Source organism: Diplotaxodon limnothrissa, linkage group LG19 (assembly GCF_057381915.1).
Source record: "Diplotaxodon limnothrissa isolate DT_005_m linkage group LG19, D_limnothrissa_male_GT1.1, whole genome shotgun sequence".
Lineage (NCBI taxonomy): Eukaryota > Metazoa > Chordata > Actinopteri > Cichliformes > Cichlidae > Diplotaxodon > Diplotaxodon limnothrissa.
In genome coordinates this window covers 18,728,653-18,752,839 of record NC_140614.1, presented here as the reverse complement: position 1 = coordinate 18,752,839, position 24,187 = coordinate 18,728,653, and the positions used below count along the sequence as shown (strand labels likewise).

General features: G+C 42.6%; 1 protein-coding gene across 1 annotated transcript in view; it reads left to right on the top strand.

Moving 5' to 3' along the window:
* Positions 1 to 24,187, top strand: part of daam2 (dishevelled associated activator of morphogenesis 2) — an 84,539-nt gene that overhangs the window by 20,993 nt on the left and 39,359 nt on the right. Inside the window, exons 3-4 of the mRNA XM_085342381.1 lie at positions 5,944 to 6,033; positions 19,387 to 19,461. Coding sequence (XP_085198507.1) covers positions 5,944 to 6,033; positions 19,387 to 19,461 — 165 coding nt within the window. The remainder of the gene's footprint in view (positions 1 to 5,943; positions 6,034 to 19,386; positions 19,462 to 24,187) is intronic.

The following is a 24,187-nucleotide window of genomic DNA, read 5'->3' as shown; positions in this document are numbered from 1 at the left end:
GAGAGGATGTCATTATTGGATTCCACATTTCCCATTTAGGTGGAACCCCACACACTTTCAGTCACAAAGACACACCCACTCCCACTCCAGTGCCAGTCATTCACACATTGTAACTCACTGACCTCTCATTCTTCCTGCACATTTTGCTTCCCTCCGGTTTCAGTGTCACGCCTATACTCCACATGTACACTGGTCATTTTTTTTTAAAGCAGAAGAGGTCTGCTTTAATGTTTTTTTTTTTATCTCTTATTTGCTATTCATGTTAAATAGACCAAAGTTTCTAATAATGAGGTGAGCGTATGTATAGTACAAGTAATGAGCCAAAAGCTCAGACTTCGGATTGCAGGGGTGGGGAAATCCAAGCCTCAAGGGCGGGTGTCCTGCAGGTTTTAGATATCACCCTTACCAAGCCTCTGGAGAACTTTAAGACATGTTGAGGAGGTAATTTAGCCATTTAAATCAGCTGTGTTGGATCAAGGACACATCCAAAACTTGCAGGAGTTCTAACCCCCCCTTTATTCTGTATCATGGGGCTTCACCCACCTGCTCTCCAAGCATTCTGTTTGCAAGGTAAAGCAGAAGATGGTTGGCTTAAAGTGGGAGGAGCTACAATGTCTTGGATCCACTGAGGGGCTTCACCAAGAGCCAGAATGAGATAAATAGGGATAATTTTGACCTCTGAATAATGCCACGGTACTCTAGAGTTCAAGAATAAAAATATGGAGCTGGAAATGAGCGGACTGGGTCCACTTCAAAGTAGGCATTTCCTCCTCTGTTCTTTGTCCACACGGCACCATGTCGACATGTATACTCAAGCATTAAGAACGTGCCAAACCAACAGGCTTTGATGTAGCCCTAACCCCAAAACCATGTCGGCCTATTAGTTAAAGCACTGACACTATGACTACACAAGGAATATTTTTAAAAGGTCAGTTGTTAGTTAAAAAATGTCTTTCCTTACCTTTTTCGCTCCCATTCTCTGGTCTGTACCCTCTGCCTCCACTCCCACACTTAATTTCTCTTCACTTAATGTTCTCCTGCAGCGGTACGGCTTTCATAGTTTCATACACAGCTTAGACTTCAATCGCATGACTCATCCCTCTGTCCTATTTTACATTCTTCCCATATGGTGGAGATAAATAATTCAAAGTCCCTGCAGACGTGTTTGAATCATCTGACGTGTGTTATTTCATACAAATTAATTTTATGTTGCTGTAGAAGTCTCAATATGTGCCAAATGTTTAAAGATATCTTCATCATTACGATTGCTGGCAGTATTGGAAAACCTTCTGCATCTATTTGCTTTAGGTTCGCTTAAGTTTGTGCATCACTCCTAATCTGTTTTTTTTTTTTTTTAAAGGAATAGTTGTGTTGTTGTCAGTTTAAGGTTAGGACGATTTAAATAATACCTTTTAATTAAGTTCATTTGTTCCATTACATGACTGGCATGGAAACTGAGTAGACAGGAAGTTTGGGTGTTTGCAATCCCCATAAAACACTGAAATCTACTTTACATCCATTTTACACATTACATTTTACATATTTTCTGGAGACTCTCTCCTCTCATACTGATGTCATAAAATAAAATACTGCTATATTCATATTCATATCTGGATGTTTAAATAATGCTGCCACTGGGGAAATGAAATGATTATTAAAGCAAAGGTCATTGCCTTCATTAGCTATGATTAGTTAGCTAAAAGCTAATGCACAGCTTGCATAAAAAGACCAGGCTACAGAGTAGATCACTGCAACACATAGGCACGGTTCAGGCGCTCTTTCCAGGCCTGAAAAGTGTGGAAGTGCCTGAAAACCTGCACTCTTGCATTTTGTCCCATGGTCACCTTTAAAGGATGAAGGAGGCTACACAGGGTGAGCATTCAGTGTCCCTCGATAACACAGTCAGTTCTGCCCTGCTGTCATGGTATCTGGATTCAAAGCACCATGATGATGATAGCAAAAACTGTTAGTTTGAGACTTCGCTAACTTATGGGTCACAGCAGCTGTGATCCAGATGTCATGTCACCTGACATCTATGATGAAGGAACTGTTCGTTCATTGCACCTTACTCTGTCCTTTTTATGCCTTGTTTCTATATTTGTTCTCATTATGCAGCTCTTAAAAATCCAGTTTTCTTCATTTGTATGCTGAATATGGAAATAGTTTTGCTTTGAATAACTGTCTGGGAACTTCCACTCCTTTTCATTTTATCTCAGGACATTTGAGAAGCCCAACAGTCTTTAGAAACAGGAAATTGAGTGACAGAGCTATCTGTCTGCATGCCTGCATGACACTCGGCGATTGCAACTGTAGCACTTCTTAAAAAATAAATACATTTGTCATATTATTAGATGGGGAGCTCGGGGTGAAATATGAAAGAAGGGCTTGGGAGGCCTTAGGTATGTATTTTCCCCTCTCAGACAGCAGGTGTAACAATATTAGCTTTGCTTTTGTTGAATTTCCAACTGAAGCTTGCTGGAGTGAGAAGACTGGGGTACTTCATGAAGTGGAAAGTAGTTTGGTTTTGTTTTGGAAAAATGAGAAAGGGACCGCATGCTCTTTGGGTGTTGTACTGGTCAGGAGATGCCATGTGATGTGGATGTGGTATTGGAGCACATTTTAAAGGTGATGGAGGGGGGGAACACGATGGGAAATTGCATAACTGGAAAGTGAAAAGTCCTCCTTACAGCTGGCATGACATGAACATTCCTACACCCAGTCGATGTCCTCATTTTCAACTTCATCTCTTTTTCCCCTTTCCTCGATTCTGACGCAGAACAGCACCGGCAGAGCCTGAGAAGTCAACATTATCCTGTTCATAAAGTCTTATGTAATCAATGAATTATATTTAAATGGAATACTATTGTAATCTATGCTCTTCTCACATAATTTCTTTCCATATAAGACCTTAAACTGAGAGGCCTGAGGAGTCTATACGGAGAACACAAAATAGCACAGAGGTCAGCTATGAACTGAGACAGGCTCAACTGCCATCTGGTTCAAATCCACGGGTCTCATTCTCATGATTTCCCCACCGGCTCTCTGCATTAGCTCCTCCAAAGACCAACAGCTTGGACAGCAGGGCTTTGACCCGGCGAGCAGGCGGCAGGCCAGAATGAGCTGCTTTCTTGTAGCCCATGGTTTCTTCCTTTCCACACTTGTTTTTGTGTCTGCTTAACGAATAAAGACCCAAATGGTGACAGAAATATCAATTTATGTCCCATTTTACAAATGAAAAAATATTTTTTCTTTTTAATGTATGTAATAGCAAATTAAGCCATTTATTTAAATGTGAGTTATGTTTTTTGATTTTAGCTGGGGCTCTTTCTGTTTAGAGTTTGTAGTCTCCCTGTACTTGCACGGCACAAGGACGTGCATTTTGGTGATTCAAAATTGCTCGTAAGTGTGAATGTGACTGTCAGGTCTCCACACTTGTCACTGTGACATTGTTCACAAGGTAGGTGCAATTAATCACCAAATAAATAAATAAAATAAAATAAAAAATACATACGGGTAGAGTGTGCTACAGACCAGAGGACAAATATGTAAATCAGATTTTGGGGTGAGCTTCCCCCTTGATACAGCCGGCCCTGTAGACCCACGATGATGAGCTCTGGGTGTGAATCATGCTGCTGAGATGAAAGCCACTTGAACTAAAGATTCTAAGGCTTCATTGTGGTTTCTACTTGTAATAGACCCTCTTGAAATTCACACCCATCGGATTTTCCCTTTTTTTTTTTTTTTTTCCTCTCTAACCCACAATAATGCTACTGCTGGTTAGCCCATTGAAAGGACGAGAGATGATGTCATCCTTCATAGTGTCCGATTCTTGGAATGCGGGCCACCTCAGCCCATCCTGCTGAAAAGCGATGAAAGCAAACCCTGCGAATCTGCTGGTCGGCTTTAAAGAGGCCCCACCTCTGCCACTGGTGGTCATCTTCATTCCAGGGGCCCCAGGAGGCTCGCCCTCTTCTCGTTTACGTCATCGTAGCAAAACTATTATGGTGAGATTAGCCTGAGCCGGAGCACAAAGCCCTGGTGATGTAGCCTCTAGTTGTCTCTTCTGTGCCAGCCCATTTCCAGAGCCACATAGCCTCCGGGTCTCTAACCCGAATGCATTTCTCTTTCTGCGTCCTTCCTTCATCTGACTCCCCTTCCTTTAAACTTTTCCTCCCCTGGCACACAGAGACTCATTTCCTGGGCTCATATGCATTTCAAAAGGTGCAGGAGGCTCCTTGTACTGAGCTGAAGAATTGAGTAGAGCAGCAGGATGAATATTAAAACACTTGTCTGTGGGAAGGAGATTTAAATGTGGCTGTGTAAACTCGACTCATTGCTTAAATGTCTGTGTTGTTATAGGGATAAGGAAACAACAGGGCTTCTAGGAATGTGTCCTGAGGGACGGGTTGATTATATTATGTCAGTCTTTAAATGCTACTGGGCTGTTATGTTTGTTTATTCTTAATCACTGTTTTTCTGCACATTTATTCTTGATGAGCTGCAATAAAAACACGAGCCTGTTTTGAAATGTTGGGATGTGTGCTGTGGTGAATGTTAAAAAAAAAGGAACGCAATAGTTTGCAAATCATTTGGAAGTTCTTGTTTGTTTTCTTCAAGAACATAAAATGTTGACACTGGGGGAAAAAAAATTGCTGCCATATTTTGGAAAGTATTTTTAAATGTGATACTAGAACAAAACAACAAGGCAATAAAGGCTAGAAATGTCTGTATTGCAAACCATCACATTTTATCACTACATCCGCAAATGCAATGTCAACCTCTAGCATGGAAGCTCACCTGAGGCTCGTTTCGGGCCTGAGCTCATTTGAGGTGGAGGCCAAGTGGAAAACTGTCCTCTAGTCTGACCAACCAGAATCTTAAATTCTATTTGACAGTCAAAGATGCTGAAGAGAAGCAGAGCCTTGTTATTAGCTTACAATTCAAAGTGTACATTATGATTGTATGGGGTGGGGGTGGGTGTTTATGCACATTGAATGAGTAACTTGTAAATGTGCGAAGGCACCATTAATGCTACATGGCTGCCCATCCAGGTGATGTGTTTTTCAGGGATGACATTGTGTATTTGAGACATTCTGGATTTCAGCAAGACCATACAAAACCTTCTGCTTGTATTCCAACATGCATGGCTCTTCATTAAAGGAGTTCGAGTTCTAAACTACTTGCAATCCATACTTGCTTGTAAAAAGTCTGGCTGTGATAAAAACTGTGATAAAAAGAAGCAGCTGAAATACTATGTCAAATTGAATGGGGGGAAATTTGGCTAAAGAACTTCAGCAAATAGTCTCCTCAGTTCCCACTCATAGGGTATTATTATAAGAAGATGTGATGACATGTAGTGGGAAGCATGCCACTGTCCCTGTTACTGAAATATATCAGTAGCATCAAATTCATTCCAGGGATATTTTATTCCAAGCATATTTGCACTGCACAAGACATAATGTGGATTGCACAACACTGGTCACTATATTCTTCATTTCCAGTTAATACTTGTACAGCTGCTGTTATTGTGTATATATTTATTTATATTTCTTCATACATTCTTATATAGTTCTATATTGTGTATTTTGTTGTACAGTTATTTTATTTTCAACTTTAATTTATATATTTTATCTTATTCTTTCCCAGTTAAATTTACCCTTCATTCTAATTTGTGTTGTACAGTTATTTCATTTTTAACCTTAATTTATATTTTATTCCTTCCTAGTTAAATTTACCCTTTTTAATTTTTCATATTTATTTCCTATCTTATTCATAGCCTTTTCCTTTTTTGTTTTCTTTAGGTCACGAGCAGTTGTCCAAGCATTTCACTACATATTGTACTGTGTATGACTGTGTACGTGACAAATAAAATTTGAATTTGAATTTTGAATTCAAAACAAAAACAAACTTTTTTCCTTCTTTTTTTGTTGTTGTTTTTTGCAGGATGAGCTGGATTTGACAGACAAGAACCGGGAGGCCATGTTTGCTCTGCCCGATGAGAAGAAATGGCAGATCTACTGCAGCAAGAAGAAGGTGAGTTGGCCTCTGCCGTCCTTTTTCGTACATGGGCTCTGATCTTTGGCTGGCCCTATATTGACTGGCTGCCTGAACCCACAGTTTAGGGCTAAACTGTCAGCAGTGAATGTTATTGAAGGCAGCCTTTTAACAATTTTCAATCAGCTCAGCCACACAGGCCACCTCTTTTCCAGCTTCTCATTTCTGCATTGACGTAAACATATGGACATATTATGCCAGCTATAGATTGCACAATATTTTCTGCAGGTTGTGGTTACATGCCACAACCTTTTTAAGGCCCTAATTCTCTATACGCAAGCAAGCAATTTCCTCATGCTGCCTATGAATTGTCCTCATACCGTAGACCACAAGAAAAAAATGGTTAGCCCTCTCTTTCACCCCTTTCCCCTCGCCAAAACAACGCTCGTTTTCTTCATACCCTTTAGCGTGTCTCTCCACAACAACTCTGGTCTCACTTTGTGGTCAAACATCCACCAGGAAATTACATTGTGCTTTAGGAGAATTCAGCCCCATCTCCATCCCTCAATTGCAAATTGAATAAATAGTTGTAAACCCTCTCCTGTGTTTTTTTTTTTTTTTTCTTTGCTGATTTGTTTTGTTGGCCGAGCGTTTGGTGTTGGAAGCAGAACTAGACCACTCCTTCCACTTTCCTGAGCATGCAAGCTTGACTTTGCTGATGTGATATGCTCTGACAACCTTTTTTAAAAGGGGTAAACACACTGCTTTGTGTGTGTACGCGTGTGTGTCTGTGCGCACCTGCGTGCGTAAAAGTCTCTGCTTGTATTGAGTTACTAGGAAAAAGAAGAGTAGTGGAACTGTGGTGTGTTCAGAGGGATGTCAAGGCGAGGATGGAAACTGGAGCACCGCGACAGTTTACAATGAAATGAAATGAAATGCCAGTTAAATTAATAGCAGAAGAAGTTGTAATCTTTTTATTTTTGTTATTATTGTTAAACCCTTATAAAACGATATTAAAGTCTTTATTTATTCATCTATCTATAGATGGAAGAGGCATATACTGTCATGGTCCTGGGCCATGTTGGCCCAGTATTCTTAGTTTTCTTGTATGTTTGTATTTTGTTCCCTATTTAGGCCATGTTTCCTGAGTCGCCCTGTTATGTTGTTCCCTGTGTGCTTTCCCTTTGTGACTCTCACCCCCTGTGTGCCCCTCTATGTATTCATGAGCCCTTGTCCCCTTTCGTGTTTTATTCCATGTTTTCCCCAGCCTGTTATGTCTGTGTTCTCCCCGTGCTCTCTCCTCCTGCCTGAACCTCTGTGTACTTCCTGTTTGACTCTGCCCGTCTCCCGTCAGTGTTATGTTCACCCCGCCCTGTCTCGTTATGGTTATCTGTGTCAGCTGTGTTCCCCGTGTGTTCCCACTTTCCTCGTTAACCCTCTGTGTATTTCTGTCTGCGTCTTCCTCTGTTCGGCGTCGCGTTCTCCCTCATGTTGTGTGTTATTCTCCCCGTGGTTCCTGGTACATCTCATGTTTAGTTTTTCCAGTTTAGTTCAGTACTGTTTTGTGTTTCACCTTTAAGCCAGCATTAAAACTGTGATCTTTAAGTTTATCCCCGTGTCTGTGAGTCTGCATCTTGGGTCCTTCTCCTGCCTGCCACACAACGAATCATGACATATACAATACATGTGTATGTGTTATCATTAGGTTTATTTTTGTGTTCACATTAGTAAGGGCCAGTCATGAACTAGATCTGTGGCGTCTGTCGCTTCGGTCCTGAAGGGTGATAATCGGGGAATAACCTGGTTTGCCCACATCATCAGTGTAATTCCCCCTTCTTATTTCATCCAGTTGAAGGACCGATGAGCTGATGCCATGGCAAAGCATCTGTCATCTGTCCGTTCTGTCACAGTTCACAATAAAACTTGCACACACTGATCCCCTAATGGGTCTTCATCCAAACTGTGCTCTTGGTCAAGGTTACATCTCTCTTTTTATGGGGACATTTCCATTTTTTTCACAAGAATCAATACTTCTACAGTATTGGTCAGATTTTACTGAAACTTCCACATAATTATCATCAGAAGAATAAAATCATGCTCATAAGTGTGTTCACTAAGCTGGGAAAGTATTAGATAAGAACATTTGAAAAAGTGATACAGAAAATGAGATGTACATATGATTCCTGGTACATGTGTATAAATTCAGAGTTGAGGGCCATCAAGAAGCCATTCTTAAGGAAAGGAAGCCAAACTACACAAGAACAAAATGAAAGCAGCAGGTTTGACAGAGTGCTAAATACAAATGTGAAATTTTTGGTTTGTCGGAGTACGGAGGATGTAAGGAGAGAGGTACCACAGTGAGTGTGTACAGCCATCTGTAAAACATGGTGGAGTCTGTGTCGTGGTTTGGGGCTGCATTTAAGTCAGTGGCATTTGAAATTTTTTCAAAACTGATGAAATTATGACAATCAGATTTTAAGCTTCATTTTTCAGCATGACGACGATTCCAAACACACTGCCAATGCAGTAAAAAGCATATCTGAATAGAAAAAACAAAGGATTAACACTATCGTTGCTCAACCGGGCTCACCACAGCTCAGATCTCAAAGGTATTGGAACACTGTGGGATCATCTTGACAGAGAGCAGAACAAAAGGCAGCGGACATTCAATAAGCTTTGACTGTTCTTCAAGAACCTTGAAGAACTAGGAAAGGAAAGGAAACACCCAGTGACATATATTTAAAATGCCATCTGAGTAAAACTGTAAAGATATGGGTGGTAGAGATAGTACATGTAGATCTGAGACCTGCCTGTATTCTTATTTGGTAGATCTACAGCAGTTGCTGTGCTATGATATCATATAAGAACTCTGATATAACCTTAGTATGCTTTGCACTTTAAATACCCTGCGTAGTAAGGAAAGATTTGAATTTCTGGCAGAATGTGAACCCACATAAAAGTTTTCTAATCCTCCGTATCAGTTATTGAATATCTCACAGAATAGCCACAGACATTTATAAGGATTCACTGTACAGTTGTAGAAGGCAGTGGAAACAAAGTGTTGGCAGCAGCCTGGGCATATTGGAACTCAAATGGTTTGCACTGTGCGGGTTCAGATGTAGGATATATTAGTTTGTCATTCCTCCCTCATCTCTGCTAGTCAGAAATAATTTCCTTTGTGAAGCTAAGGTAAAAAAAAAAAAGAAAGAAAAAAGAAATCAGCTGTGTATCCAGGCCAGGAAACAGAGAGCAAAACCAGGGTAACACTGAACAGCGGAAAGCCGGAGGAAAATCCAAACAAACCCTTTATTCATGGATAGAGGCGGCATAATGGAGAATGAGGGGGAAAAAACAACTGGTGTGCAATATCAGAATAATGACGTGTGTGTGTGTGTGTGTGTGTGTGTGTGTGTGTGTGTGTGTGTGTGTGTGTGTGTGTGTGTGTGTGTGTGTGTGTGTGTTGCCCTCACATGCACGCAATCGCACAAACATGAACCACCATATAGGAAGGAAAAATTGCATGTTATTCAAACACAAGTACAACATACAGCGTTGCCCTCTGTTGCAGAGAATTACAGCATGACAGTGATTTAAACAGAGAGCAGAATTTCCCCTCAGTCTCCCCTCTGAGACAAACACTACTCCCCTTGTTTCCTCCGGCCAACTGTCGGATCCAGTTGTTGTGGTTAGATAACACTTGGAGGCAGCCACCGAGGGTACAACAGACTAACTTTGTTCACCTGCAAAACAAACCGGTTAACACATTTGCAGCAAACTGTAATTAACAGTTCCATTTTGGCGCAGTCTTTTACTTCAGCTGAAGAACTGAAAGCTTCTTTGTGGGACAACAAATACGACTACGGGTCTAATAACAACAACAGATAGCCATGGATCACTTTACTGGGATCTCCTGTACTACAGCTTTCTCATGCAGTTATCTAATTGGGCAATCATGCGGCAGCAGGGCAATGCCTGTAATCATGGAGATGCAAGTCAGGAGCTTCAGATAATTACTGTTATTGCCAAATATCAGAATGAGGAAAAACATAGTGTTGTGGATAAATTTGACCTCTCCTGATGGCAGAAGCTCAGCCTGGTATCAACCTCTTGGCCTGTAGTTCATCTAATGGCCACTCAAGGCTAGCTCCAAAAGTGAGTCACTCCTAGGCTGTAGGCATCATGGGTGGTGTGGCACTCGGTGCTATTTTGACATGAGAAAACACATTTTCTCAGCAGCAGTGTTGGAACTGATGGCCTTAACGTGACCCTGTGAAATAACATCATTGTTTGTTGGTAAATTTAGGGCTATTCATTTAAAGATAAACTCAGTTTGTTATCACAGATTTCATCATAAATGCTCCTGCTGTGTAAACAGAGAGCTGAACGAGATCATAAAACAGACAGCGCCAAACTTTTTATGGACTTGAACACTTGCGGTGAAATAATGAGATATATAAATAATGGAATTCAAAACATTATAGCGCAAAAATTTAGATTAATGCAACCTTAGTATTAATGTTAGGTGGTTAGGCACTTCTCCTGTAACAGGAACGTGCAAACTTTCATGAGCAGTGATCTAAGAGAATTGGACGTAATTATGGTCTAGTGAAGAGTTCATCAGGCTTTACACTGATATCTCTGCTTCTGATCTCAGCCACCCAGTTGGCCACAGCTGGAGGTGCTGGGCGTTTATTGGTGTGTTTATCTGCAAAACATGGAGAGAGGGATTTGTTTTTGGTGCTGAGTACAAGTGAAACAGAAATGGCATGTGTAAATCCTTGAATAAGAGTACTGCATTCCTTGCTTGTAGTCGGGTTTGTGTGTGTGTATGCTTGTTTTTGCAAGCCTGACTTGTATCCTGCAGCCCTCAGGTACAGAACACGATGTAATATCCAATAGCTCCTGATAAGTGTTCAGTGCTGGGAGCCAAACAGGGTCTCCTGACTCCTATTAGCGCTGCACTGACACACAAACACACACTCACTCATGCTGTTTTCAGCTCATGATCACACAACATGTCCCTTTATCCGGGAGAAAACTAACAAAAGTAGTTACAAAACTGCTTTTGTTAACAAAACTGCCCTAAATTTCAATTAAATTAGGCTTTTCTGTTTGTTCCCCCAAATCACCCAGCTGGACGGTGTGCTATGATCTCCTGAAATGGCTTTCCCGTCTGTCTCCAATTATTAGCCACATGTGTTGAATCCCCATCACTTAATGTGACCCCAGGCGAAGAATTCTGCTTACTCTTAACATTTGCTACCTGCAGAAGTGTTACATAATCTTTCAGAATTCAATATCCTGTCCATTTCCTGCCTCCTTAGGTGAGACTTTATATCGCGGCTTCCTCAGATAAATATTCACCTCAGACCTACCGGTTCACTGGAATGTCGAATGATCCTCTCTCATTCCACGGGCGGTAACATATTGTCGTGACAGCTGGAGGAGAAAATATGGAGAAAATATTGACTCAAATAATTGCTATGGATAGACATGTAGGCATTAAGAAACTGCCATTGTAGTTACTGGGCAGCCCATCGCTTATGTCCTCTACTGTACATTACAGGAGCTACATGGAAAAATTCAGTGCATGCACTTATTTAATAACACTTCCTGCACAACTTCTGCCCCCCGCCCCCCCCAAAAAATGATGATGCACTAGATGAAATGGTGAAATAGAGATATAAATGTATATTTGATTCAGTGGATATGTCTTCGAAGCTTGACAACCCCCACCCACCCCCTGCAAAAAACCCAAAATGTTGCAAAGAAAAATGAATATGAGATGGAAACAGTTTGACATACTACTGAACACTTGAATCGACTGAGCTCGGCGAATTAACGTTTTTGCTGATGTTTTGTTGCAAAAAACACGTTTTGAAATCAGTCTTCTGCAGTGTGCTCCTTTTTGCTTATAAAGTTGTCTTTGAAAAAAGGGTATTTCACTCAGCACAGAGCTGCCTGCTGGTGCTGTCGGGATTTTGGATGGCTCATGAGAGTCCCCACATTATAGCCAGGGTCCCCCAGGGCCTCTCTGAGCAAATGGGAACAGAGTGTGAGGCGCCTCACAAGCAGGCCAATCGCCAGAGAAACTAGAGACCGCGTGGAAACATGTTAGCATGTCTCTGTGAGCCAATCTATAGATTCTGGCCCTGTCTCAGAACCAGAACAGTTGGACGGCATTTAAGTGAGTGACTGTGCCAAGATGGTTGCCAAAGCCAGGAGAAAATAGTTGGAAAATGTGAACATGCAAATGTGCTGTTGTCAGATGTGTGTTGGGCAAAACATGCGAACACGAGTGATGCTATCGGTTTGTCTTAGTTTGTAGCATGGTGCTATTTCTTTGTACCTTCCTCCCACACTCCTGCTTATCTTTAAAATTAAGAGCATTTGGTATAAGGTTGCCATTACACTTCAAAGTGCTTTGTTTTTAACTGTGGCCAATTGAGTATTTTGAATTCCACCCCCTGTTGTACGTGAAGTTCTGACTTGAAAGGTATATATGCATATAAATCAGTGAGCTCAATTATCATTGTCAGTGAAACTTTTTTAAGAGGTTTGAAATCTTAAAGACTGCTCGCTACATGACAGCAGGGAGGCTGAAATATGTAATTTCATCCTCTCTTTCAACAGGTGCCTCTGCAAACAGTACAGCCTGCCAAACAGACAGGGAAATAATCCTGAACGCTGGTTTTAGGCGGGTATTAGGGCCTTCAGAGAAACGATATATACCTCAACAGATGGTTGTAACAAGAGGAAAGGTTTACAGATACATACCTGATACACTGTTGGGGATTCCTGTCCTGCTATGCTTCAACCTGGGGTGTAAATCATAGTTAGTGTCACCAGACGTGGGTAATGTGTAAGTGTGTAACTGCTGCAGCAGAGTGATGGAATTGACCTTGAACTGCTGTGACTGAGTACACAGCTGGAATGTTTTTACCAAGGAGGGGACCAGAAGATCACTTGCATATAAAGATGTGCACTTACTCTCAGGGATTTGGGGTCACTTAGGAATGTTGTTGTTGAAAGAAAAACATCAAACTTGCATGTTTTTTGGCTGGGGAGACCTAAAGGAAACCACTGCCGTCACAGGGAGAACATCTGGTTCAAATGCAGAACGTTCTCAATATGAGGGAACAGTGCTAATAAATCATTTTAATGACATATGTAGGTAGATGTAAATATTAAAAGTCCAGATGCATATTAGGCTCCCTTACATCATTAGAAAAGCTGAATTCTTTGCTTATCATCTCAAATTATATTACCTTAAAAGTCACGAGACTATTCTTTTTCTAAGAAATGAAACTATTCCTTTGCTTTGTTAACACAATGTGCACTACTCACTTTACAGAACAGCATAAACTGGCCCTTACTGATACAACAAAAAAGGCTAAGTGAACATTAGGAAAACCTAAAACTGCTTATCTATTTTTCTCCACACAATCATCTCTGGACTTTACAGAGGATGGTCCAAAGCAAAGTGAGTGACAGTCCTCGGGTCCTACTAACTGTACCAGCCTGGGTATTGTTAATAATCATGCCCATCCCTTTATGACCACGTTGTGCCCATCTTCTGATGGCTGCTTCCAGCAGGATAACAAGTCACAATGCTCATGTCATTTCAAATGGCTCACTAGACTGCAATTCAGTAGAGCACCGTTGGGATGTGGGGAAACAGGAAATTTATATCATGTTTGTGCAGCCAATGGAAAAAATCTTGGGGGAACGTTTTCAGTATCTTGTTGAATCGATATCATTAAGAATTACTGCAGTTCCGAAAGCAAAAAGGGAGTTTGACTTGGTACTAGTGTGATGTGTCTGTGAGATCAATCAAGAATATTTAATTTGGGCTGGTCTATAGCTGAACCCTCAAAGATGCTCTATATGCCCAACAGTTTCCAGCTTTTTTAAAACAAAGCATAAGAGTAATTTTAACGTGTATTAAGCAAACTTGCATTAGTAAAGACAGCATGTCACTGGCGCCCATTAGTAATGCATCCTAAAATTGGGCTTATGGGAGTTTTACATAAACGATTTATGATGAATGACTTTATTAAACATTAACAGCAGGTTTGATGATATCTTGCTATATTTGTTTCAAAGCAAAGACATTTAAAAGTGACCCCAGACATTTGAGTAGTAGTGTAATGCAATAAGCACATTCATGCAAATGTTTACTCATGAAGACAAACACAATCTTCTCTTTCATATCCAGAGCCTGCTGTTCGCACCATTCAATGGTAATGAGCACTAATCTAGGAAGTCTGGCGTCTTATCACAAGGTTTTAAACAGTCATCAAGTGTGATTAACTTCCAGAATGATTTGATCAAGCAAGCAGAGCACAAGAACAAACTTACCATCACTTCACCTCTTAGAAATGTCGTGAAAGGGGCAGAAAATTGAGGAAGTGTGTGCACTGATATGACTAGACTGGCCGAAACAAACCTCATGCTGTCACTATTTTTCATTTGTCCAAAAACACGACGCAAATTATAGTACTTTACTTTAAGCTCATGAAACTGCCAAAGTAAATGTTACATTGGACCGTTTTTGAGGGTGTGTTGACGACTGTTATTCGGCTCGAGGGTCAGAAGGAGGCAGTTAAGTTGTTAATCTCAGCGTCAGGATCTGTCTGGCATCGCGTCCTGAATGTGTCAGCAGAACACTGGAAAACACAGTCTGAGTAGCACACTGAGTGCTATTGTTTTTGTTTTAGCCTAGCTTTAAATCCATGTTGGCAAAGAATGCTGGGGATCAGAAACAATGGTTATTATGAGGCCTGAAATCCACTTTAACCAAACTTAGACATAAGTATAGCTGCTAGAGCGTATGCGATTCATAAATAAGTGGAAATGCTGATTTTGCAGCTCTTTTTTATGCCCACATTTGAGCTTCAATTAGTTTCTGTAGATAATAAGAGGATTTTATATCTGGTGCTGGTCCCAGAAAAGAGTTTTTGTGGCTTAATCAACAGAAATGGGGCCACCATGCAAATATTGAAGCAGCATTTTAAATTATGGAGGGAATGGGTACTATAAAATATAGATTTTTTTTTTTCACATCAGGAAGGAACACAGAGACAACTGACTGCTTTCTACTGCAAGAATTCCTTTGAAGTTAATAAAGTTAGACCGAAAACAGACAAAGCATTAACTTTTTTTTTTTTTTTTTAAATAGAATTTATTCTTAAACTGATTTACGGCCTTGTAAAGTTGTATTCTTTTGTATTGGATTTATGCAGGTTTAATACCTTCATGTGCAGAAAATCTGCCTATGTGAACCTCTCTAATGCAGTGTTTGACCCTGCATAAAAAATCATTAAAAACATTTTCCCTGAAATTTGCAGAAGAAGAAAAATTCTAATATCCATCCATCCATCCATCCATCCATCCATCCATCCATCCATCCATCCATCCATCCATCGTCATCCGCTTTGTCCGGGGTCGGGTCGCGGGGGCAGCAGCCTAAGCAAAGAGGCCCAGACCTCCCTCTCCCCAGCCACCTCCTCCAGCTTGTCCGGGGGAATACCAAGGCGTTCCCAGGCCAGCCGAGAGATATAATCTCTCCAGCGTGTCCTGGGTCTGCCCCGGGGCCTCCTCCCGGTGGGACATGCCTGGAACACCTCACCCAGGAGGCGCCCAGGGGGCATCCTTGTCAGATGCCCGAACCACCTCAGCTGGCTCCTTTCGATGTGGAGCAGCAGCTGCTCTACTCTGAGCCCCTCCTGGATGGCCGAACTTCTCACCCTATCTCTAAGGGAGAGGCCAGCCACCCTTCGGAGGAAGCTCATTTCTGCCGCTTGTATCCGCGATCTCGTTCTTTCGGTCACTACCCACAGCTCGTGGCCATAGGTGAGGGTAGGGACGTAGATCGACCGGTAAATTGAGAGCTTCGCTTTTACACTCAGCTCCCTCTTCACCACGACGGACCGGTGCAACGTCCGCATTACTGCAGCTGCAGCCCCAATCCGTCTGTCGATCTCCGGCTCCCTTCTCCCATCACTCGCGAACAAGACCCCGAGATACTTGAACTCCTCCACTTGGGGCAGGAACTCATCCCCGACCCGGAGTGGGCACTCCACCCTTTTCCGGCTGAGAACCATGGCCTCAGATTTGGAGGTGCTGATCCTCATTCCCGCTGCTTCACACTCGGCTGCGAACCGTTCCAGTGCGAGCTGGAGGCCTTCACCCGATGAAGCCAACAGAACCACATCATCTGCAAAAATCAGAGATGAGATTCTGAGGCCACCAAAGCGAAAGCCCTCCGCCACTTGGCTGCGCCTAGAAATCCTGTCCATAAAAATTATGAACAGAACCGGAGACAAAGGGCAGCCCTGGCGAAGCCCATCACCCACCGGGAACGAGTCCGACTTATTGCCGGCAATGCGAACCAAGCTCTTGCAACGGTTGTATAGGGATCGAATGGCCCGTAGCAATGGGCCAGACACCCCATATTCCCGCAACACCTCCCACAGGACACCCCGAGGGACACGGTCGAATGCCTTCTCCAAGTCCACAAAACACATGTAGACTGGTTGGGCAAACTCCCATGCACCCTCAAGTATCCTGGAGAGGATAAAGAGCTGGTCCAGTGTTCCGCGACCAGGACGAAAACCGCATTGTTCCTCCTGTATCCGAGGTTCGACTAACGGACGAACTCTCCTTTCCAGCACCCTGGCATAGACTTTCCCAGGGAGGCTGAGGAGTGTGATCCCCCTGTAGTTGGAACACACCCTCCGGTCCCCTTTCTTAAAGATGGGGACCACCACCCCGGTCTGCCAGTCCACAGGTACTGCCCCTGATCTCCACGCAACATTGCAGAGGCGTGTCAACCAGGACAGCCCTACAACGTCCAGAGCCTTCAGGAACTCGGGGCGGACCTCATCAACACCAGGGGCTCTGCCACCAAGGAGTTGTTTAACTGCCTCAGTGACGTCGCCCCCGGAAATTGGCGGGTCATTCCCCTCATCCCCAGACTCTGCTTCCTCCTCGGAAGACGTGTCAGTGGGATTAAGGAGGTCCTTGAAGTATTCCTTCCACCGCCTGACAATTTTCTCAGTCGACGTCAGCAGCGCTCCGCCAGCACTATACACAGTGCAGGTAGAGCACCGCTTTCCCCTCCTGAGACGTCTGACGGTTTGCCAGAATCTCTTCGAGGCAGTCCGAAAGTCTTTTTCCATGGCCTCTCCGAACTCCTCCCACACCCGAGTTTTTGCTTCAGCCACTGCCCGAGCCGCATTCCGCTTGGCCTGTCGATACCTGTCGGCTGCCTCCGGAGTCCCACAGGCTAACCAAGCCCGATAGGACTCCTTCTTCAGCCTGGTGGCTCCCTTCACCTCTGGTGTCCACCATTTGGTTCGGGGATTACCACCACGGCAGGCACCCACCACCTTGCGGCCGCAGCTCAATGCAGCAGCTTCGGCAATGGAGACGCTGAACATGGTCCATTCGGACTCAATGTCCCCGGTCTCCCTCAGAATGCTGTTGAAGCTCTGCCGGAGGTGTGCGTTGAAGATCTCGCGGACTGGGGCCTCTGCTAGACGTTCCCAGCACACCCTCACTACGCGTTTAGGTGCACCAGGTCTGTCCAGCGTCCTCCCCCGCCACCTGATCCAACTCACCACCAGGTGGTGATCAGTTGACAGCTCAGCCCCTCTCTTTACCCGAGTGTCCAGAACATATGGTCACAGGTCTGCTGATACGATTACAAAATCGATCATCGACCTACGGCCTAGAGTGTCCTGGTGCCTAATTCTAATATTTATGTAGATATTTAAAATATACTTTAAGCTTTGGCAAAAACGTTATCATGCAAAGCTGTTCAAATTTGAGTTAATTCGGCACACTTTAACTTTCCAACTATTGTTGGCATACACACAGTAACAAAAACAACAATAATGCTCCACCAGTACACTAGGCTTAAGCTAAATAAGACCAGATGTGAATGAGGAACGTGGTCTCTGTACTCCCCCTTGTTTTGTTTGTTTGTGGCATCATGCATCCTCGAATTGGCCAGGACAAATTGATCTCAGGCAGAGCTATTTGAAAACAATTGTGCTGCACACTTCATTCCTCTGGGCAGTTCTTCTTTTGAATGAAGAATCTGAAATGTTGTGACCTAATTATTATAGACTGGCATGCCTGATCTATTTAGTCTTCATGTGGATGTTGACGTTTGTGGCCGAGGTAGAAAACAAAAGGGAGGGGCGGGCACAAACAGGAAACATATGGTCCAAAATAGAAAAGTCTGGTCCCCAGTGTGATGATGTCTTCTGTGGAAAAGACACATGATTGACAGAAGCAAAAATATTCACTCAGATTATTAGTATTATTTTTTTTAATATTTTCAAAAACTCATAATCTCATATCGCATACCCTACCCAAGAGGCTTTAGCTTGCCCACAGTTGCTGGGGATATGCAAGCCACTTTACAACCCACCTCCACCCCAGCAGTTTCTCTCTTAATTAATGCCATGTCTGTTGTGTTTAATGTCAGCTTTAGCTGCTTAGTTGGCAGCATTAATCAGTGGAAATAATATCTCACTACACAAAGTATCTGTCCTACTGATAATAACTTCCTTTCCTGACTGATGGAAAATAATATTGATATAATAGATGTGTTTCTTCACAATGCTTGGCTTAATAATCCAAATGTGGATCTAATAAATAAACTGAACTTTAAAACCAGCTGACTCTGGTTAAGTTTACTTCTGCACCCTAACTACCAGTATCAAGCTTTACTCATAGCTGTTTAGACTTGTTGCTGAATATGAGGCGTTTTCAGACGTTTTGTGCTAATTTAGCAGAGCCAACATGCTTAAATGAAATGCATTTGATTAGTGATTGTAACGTCTGTTCAGAAAATGATGGTTTGTGTTGGTAATTGTCATAACCAGTCATTACCATTAGTGAGTTGGCTGCTGCATTTCTAAACACCAGCTGCAATTGTCAAAGTAACAAAGGGTCTGTCTCCTATGGTAACTGGAAAGAAGATTTCAATTCAATTCAGATTTATTTATACGGCCTAAATCACAACATTTGCCTCAAGATGCTTTATATTGTAAAGTAAATAATAAATAAACAATAAATGGAAAAGTGCTTTTACATCGCAATATGATGCAAAGTGGAGGAATAAAATGCATAAAATATATTACCAAGCAACTACCATTAGCATACCGTCAATGCTTTGATAACCCAGGGTCTGCTGCCGGTGCTCAGGCCAGCTGACTGACATCTGAAATCTTGATAAAAGGAGCAAGAACCAACATGCTTAATTTTTGCTTCATAAAAAGAAATGGAATTTCTAACTGTGATCAGCATTTTAGCTTTGTGGGAAAGCGAATGTTTTTTGACTTGGTATTAAAGCACTTTCTTTGTGTCCATGTGCAGGAGCAAGAGGACCCCAACAAGCTGGCCACCAGCTGGCCCGACTACTACATCGACCGCATTAACTCCATGGCGGCTGTAAGTTAAACTGATTCTCCACTATTTTTAAAAAAGATAAGAGAAGACATATTCTGCTTTTGCTTAGTTTGCATCATATATGTACCAGGTACTCTCTTTAAACATCCATCCATCCATCTTCATCCGCTTTGTCCGGGGCCGGGTCGCGGGGGCAGCAGCCTAAGCAAAGAGGCCCAGACCTCCCTCTCCCCAGCCACCTCCTCCAGCTTATCCGGGGGAATACCAAGGCGTTCCCAGGCCAGCCGAGAGATATAATCTCTCCAGCGTGTCCTGGGTCTGCCCCGGGGCCTCCTCCCGGTGGGACATGCCTGGAACACCTCACCCAGGAGGCGCCCAGGGGGCATCCTTGTCAGATGCCCGAACCACCTCAGCTGGCTCCTTTCGATGTGGAGCAGCAGCTGCTCTGCTCTGAGCCCCTCCCGGATGGCCGAACCTCTCACCCTATCTCTAAGGGAGAGGCCAGCCACCCTTCGGAGGAAGCTCATTTCTGCCGCTTGTATCCGCGATCTCTTTAAACATCTGTCATAAAATGCCATAGAAATGGTTGTATGATGGTCATCTCAGGAATGCATATTACCCTAATAACTACCATTCAAGCATTGTGTTTGTGAGGGGCCAAATCTGCTTGCTTCCGACCACGCATGAAAAATATCAAGGGCCTATTAAGGGAACATAATAAGTCCCCTTTACAACAGCTTTAGGAGCATTGATGGTACTGAACTCTAGTTAATGCAGACCCCACAGAGGTCACTGTTCGCTCAGCCGTTCTCTCTTAGATATCTTGGCTGGCGTTTTATCATCTCCCTGCTGACTGCTTGTTATATTCACACGAGCACATTCCTTCGCTGTGACCCCAGCATTCACACACACTGCGATGACAAACAGGCCATTTCGGCGCTCAGCAGTTCAGTCAGTGGGAAATACTGTCAGACACATGGAGCAAAGCCAGGATGACAATATTCGTTAGTTCTAGACCGTGTGTCTGCCAATAAAAACGGTGTGATACCATCGCAGAGTTCGCTTCTGCTGTGATCCCCATGTCGCTTTAGACAGAAGTGTTGTTATATGATGTTGTATTATATCAAACCGACTGGTTCGTGCCAGCAGCCTCTCACCCCGAGTCCTTCTGTGAACGACAAGCTGCCTCCCAAATGTTTTGAGATCTTAAAACATGACATTTTAAGCGAGTCTCTTGAAAGGTGACACATAAGCACAAAATGTAGAGACTAGCCAAACCGTCCGACATGTTTGCATTCATAAATCTTTCCAGTGTGAGGTAGAACAAACGGTTGAACCTTAGCATACCATAAACACCGAGCTGAAACGTAACGGCATTTAATATCTGTTTATTGCCCTGCAGTTTGTCGAGCGTAGCTGTCGTCGGTTGCAATTTTTGCAGCTGTTTTTGTTTACTGCCTCCACTCCAGAGATGAGAACTGCTTCTGAACAGCACACTGCTACCTGAGCTGAGCGTAGAGGTCTGGAGAAACGATTTTTCAGTCTCTTTAAGGCTCAGACGCTTGACAGCACGCACACACACTCACACAAACCGTATTTTAAGTAGAGCAGGGAGAAAGTGCTGATTTGTGAGTTGCCAAGAATTTGAAATCCACCAGGGCTGTAGTGGAGCCACTGTGCTATTAGGTGTCAGACGCTCTGTCAGAGTTATGTTTCAGATGTTCTTTTCCTGTTTTTCCTGCAAAACACGGTGATTTTAAAAAGTCTACTGTACAGTACCAGAAGTTTTAAAAAGTTGACATCTATTGAAAATGCAGCCGCCCTTGCTTGAGACTTTTACAAAAAATGTGTCTGGAATAATATCAGGGAGAAACCTGGTTTCAAGCACAGTAGCGTCAGCTAATATTACATCAGTGGGTGACATGCATGAAAAAGATTTTACAACTTGTAGCAGTCTCCTTTTTGCACAAGCAGACCTACTTTAAGCTCCATTATTCACCGACTGATTTCCTCCCCTTCCTCTCCAACTGCATTTGGTCCACCACGGAGCTCCAAACGATCTTCAACATCATTTTAAAATTTGGAGGCACTCCACTCCTACCCCGTGACCTCATGTTTTGGCTCCGGCGCGATCTCACCGGGGTCGGCCCCTACACAGTAGCTGAGTTATTGGATGATCTCATTTTGCCGCCCGGAGAGATTACTGTACAACCGGCATCTTGATGTTCATTCATAAAATTGTGTCAGAGCCCTGAGGTTGTTCGTGGGCCACCGCGTGATAACTCAAACGCCCTTGTGACTCTGACAGGAGTTTCTGTAGCCCCGCTGTGCCCGAGTTGTATGCAGAGCTTCAGATCTCCCAGCTGGATCGTTTTTTCTGCAGAAATAAAGAAAAAGGAAAATGCATGAAGGTCTCAAACTTCTGGAAGTAATCACAAGACTGATTGATGGGATGAGATGAACTTTGATATGAACTGAGGTTCTGTGCTTTTTAGCAGGTTGATTAGGTGACACATTTTACAATGTACAGGATTAATTGTATTGCAAATAAACTGCATCGTGTTTTCATAATGTTTCGATTGGAAGCAGTATATCTTTGGAGCCATTCAGAATGATCTGTTAGCTAAATCTCTTTTATTACATTTATTTCTGGATATGATTTCATTAAGTTATTTTTTAATTAGTGTCCTCTGACCTGTAGTGCTATTTTCCAAATACTGTATTAATGTGAGTTGCTCAGTTTTAGAGATCTTTTTTACAAAACAGTCTAGCTCTGAAAAGCGGAGCCAAAGCAGAAGTATTTTAAACTTGCATGCTTTCTAGTTACCAGCAGGGGGGGGCTATTCTAGTCCGCTTTCAAAGAAGCGTATGAGAAAATGACCCTGCTGCTCGCATTGCCGGTGACTACGGCAAATGCTTACACGATGAGTTTATGGTCTCAGTTGCTAGTTCCAAGTCTGAATATGTTTATTTTATAAATTATGGTTCTGTTTACATCAAATACAATGATAAAGTTTGGGATTAGGTGACTGACAAGTTGCTACCATATGAGCGTGCAGTGTCCCTGACATCTGATGTTAGGTATTAAAAGAAAAACAGTCACTTCACTGCTTAAATGCAGGCTATGATAAATTACGAGAAATTTTTTTTTAGTCTGACGAGATATGAAACATAAACATATACGTTTACTTTTAATGCAACTTGACGTAAGCCTTCCAAATATCTTCTGATGGTGGAAGATACGATGGCAGCTGGATTTCACTAAATTATTTTGTTTTAGTTAACAAAATTTAGTTTGTCTTGGTTTAGATTAAACTCATCCCTTCTTTTTTTTTCCTTTTCTTTTCTTTTTCTTGGTTGATGCGTCAATGATCCACATGGCCCACATTAAGACTTCGATTAGTAGCATTCATCTTTGTTAACGACGCTCTTATGACTAGCTTAAAGGCATAGTTCTGGCTGGGGGGAGGGCATTTCCCATCATAAGGATTTAGGGAAGTACCGTCTGCTGGTTTACCAACTGGCTCTAATGATATCCTTATGTGCATGTTGGCCACAGGTACGGGTGAGCTTACTAATAGCAGATGTAGGAAGGAGCCATTTGGCTAGACTCACTGACACGGTGAACTGGCTCACAGCACGACCCAATCATTCACTCAGCCCAACACTTGTTGTGTCCAACTTCCCATTGACTATGAACACGCTCATTTAGAGCAACAGGAGCCAGAGCGTTTGGCACAGGGCTCCTGAACCATCTGTACTTGAGGCTAAGTCGACACGATGGATGTTTTGAGTGTACCGTTTCTATATTAAACACTCTCGCACACTGGACAGATCTGAGCTCTTGTTGGAAAATCAAACATTGGGTCAGGATTCAGTTAGATATGTCATGGTAGCTAGTTGGCAGTCTATAAAATAATTCTACAAACGGCGGGTGGGGGGTTGTGTGTTACTTTTTAAAGGGACAGTGCACCCCCAAATCAAATTTACCTATTCTTCCTCCGGTCTTTTATTTTTGCCTTGGTCTAAGTTGCCCAATGGCATTTGTCTATGACTCCTCAAAGCAACAAAAAGCTGCCTTAGTAGAACCAAACAACAGTGTCTCTTTCCAAGGTCCACAAACCTTGTTATACTGCGCTTTTAAACGCTTTCACACACACTCACACATCTGGGACGATTTGAGGTTAAGCACTTGTGCAAGCACCACTTGCAGACTGCAGGGGCTGGGTATTGAACCATCAAGCTAACTTTTAGGTTGATGGTTTTATTTGTTTTGTTTTTTTTGTAGTGGCTTGATCATCACAAGACAAGACTTATTTAGAAATGAATGAGCGAGCTGTACCAAAATTTTAAGGTTTAAAGTTTGAAAGCAATCGCAAACAAGTATCTTTTGAGGGAAATGAATGGGCAGCACTGTGACTGGCTGAAACATGCACTGTTTGGCCTCGGTGCCTCGGGGGGGTAATTCTTCCAAAAATATTCAAAAACAAGCATTTTGTAGGCTTGTAAAGAAAGATTTAGAGTCATTTCTGCTCTTCAATACTTAAGAAAATTAAACTCTCACAGACTGTGGCAAAATGTAACAAATTGCAAAATGCCTGGCTACGCCTTCATTAAAATCTCTGTAACTTTGCTGTGTTTCACTTCAGCAGCATCAGTCTTTGTACAGATAATGTCAATATGTTGATTCATGATGTTGTGGAGTTTATTGTGTACCGCAGGATATGTCCAAAGGTTTTATATGCTATAAAATACAGGAAAAAGAACA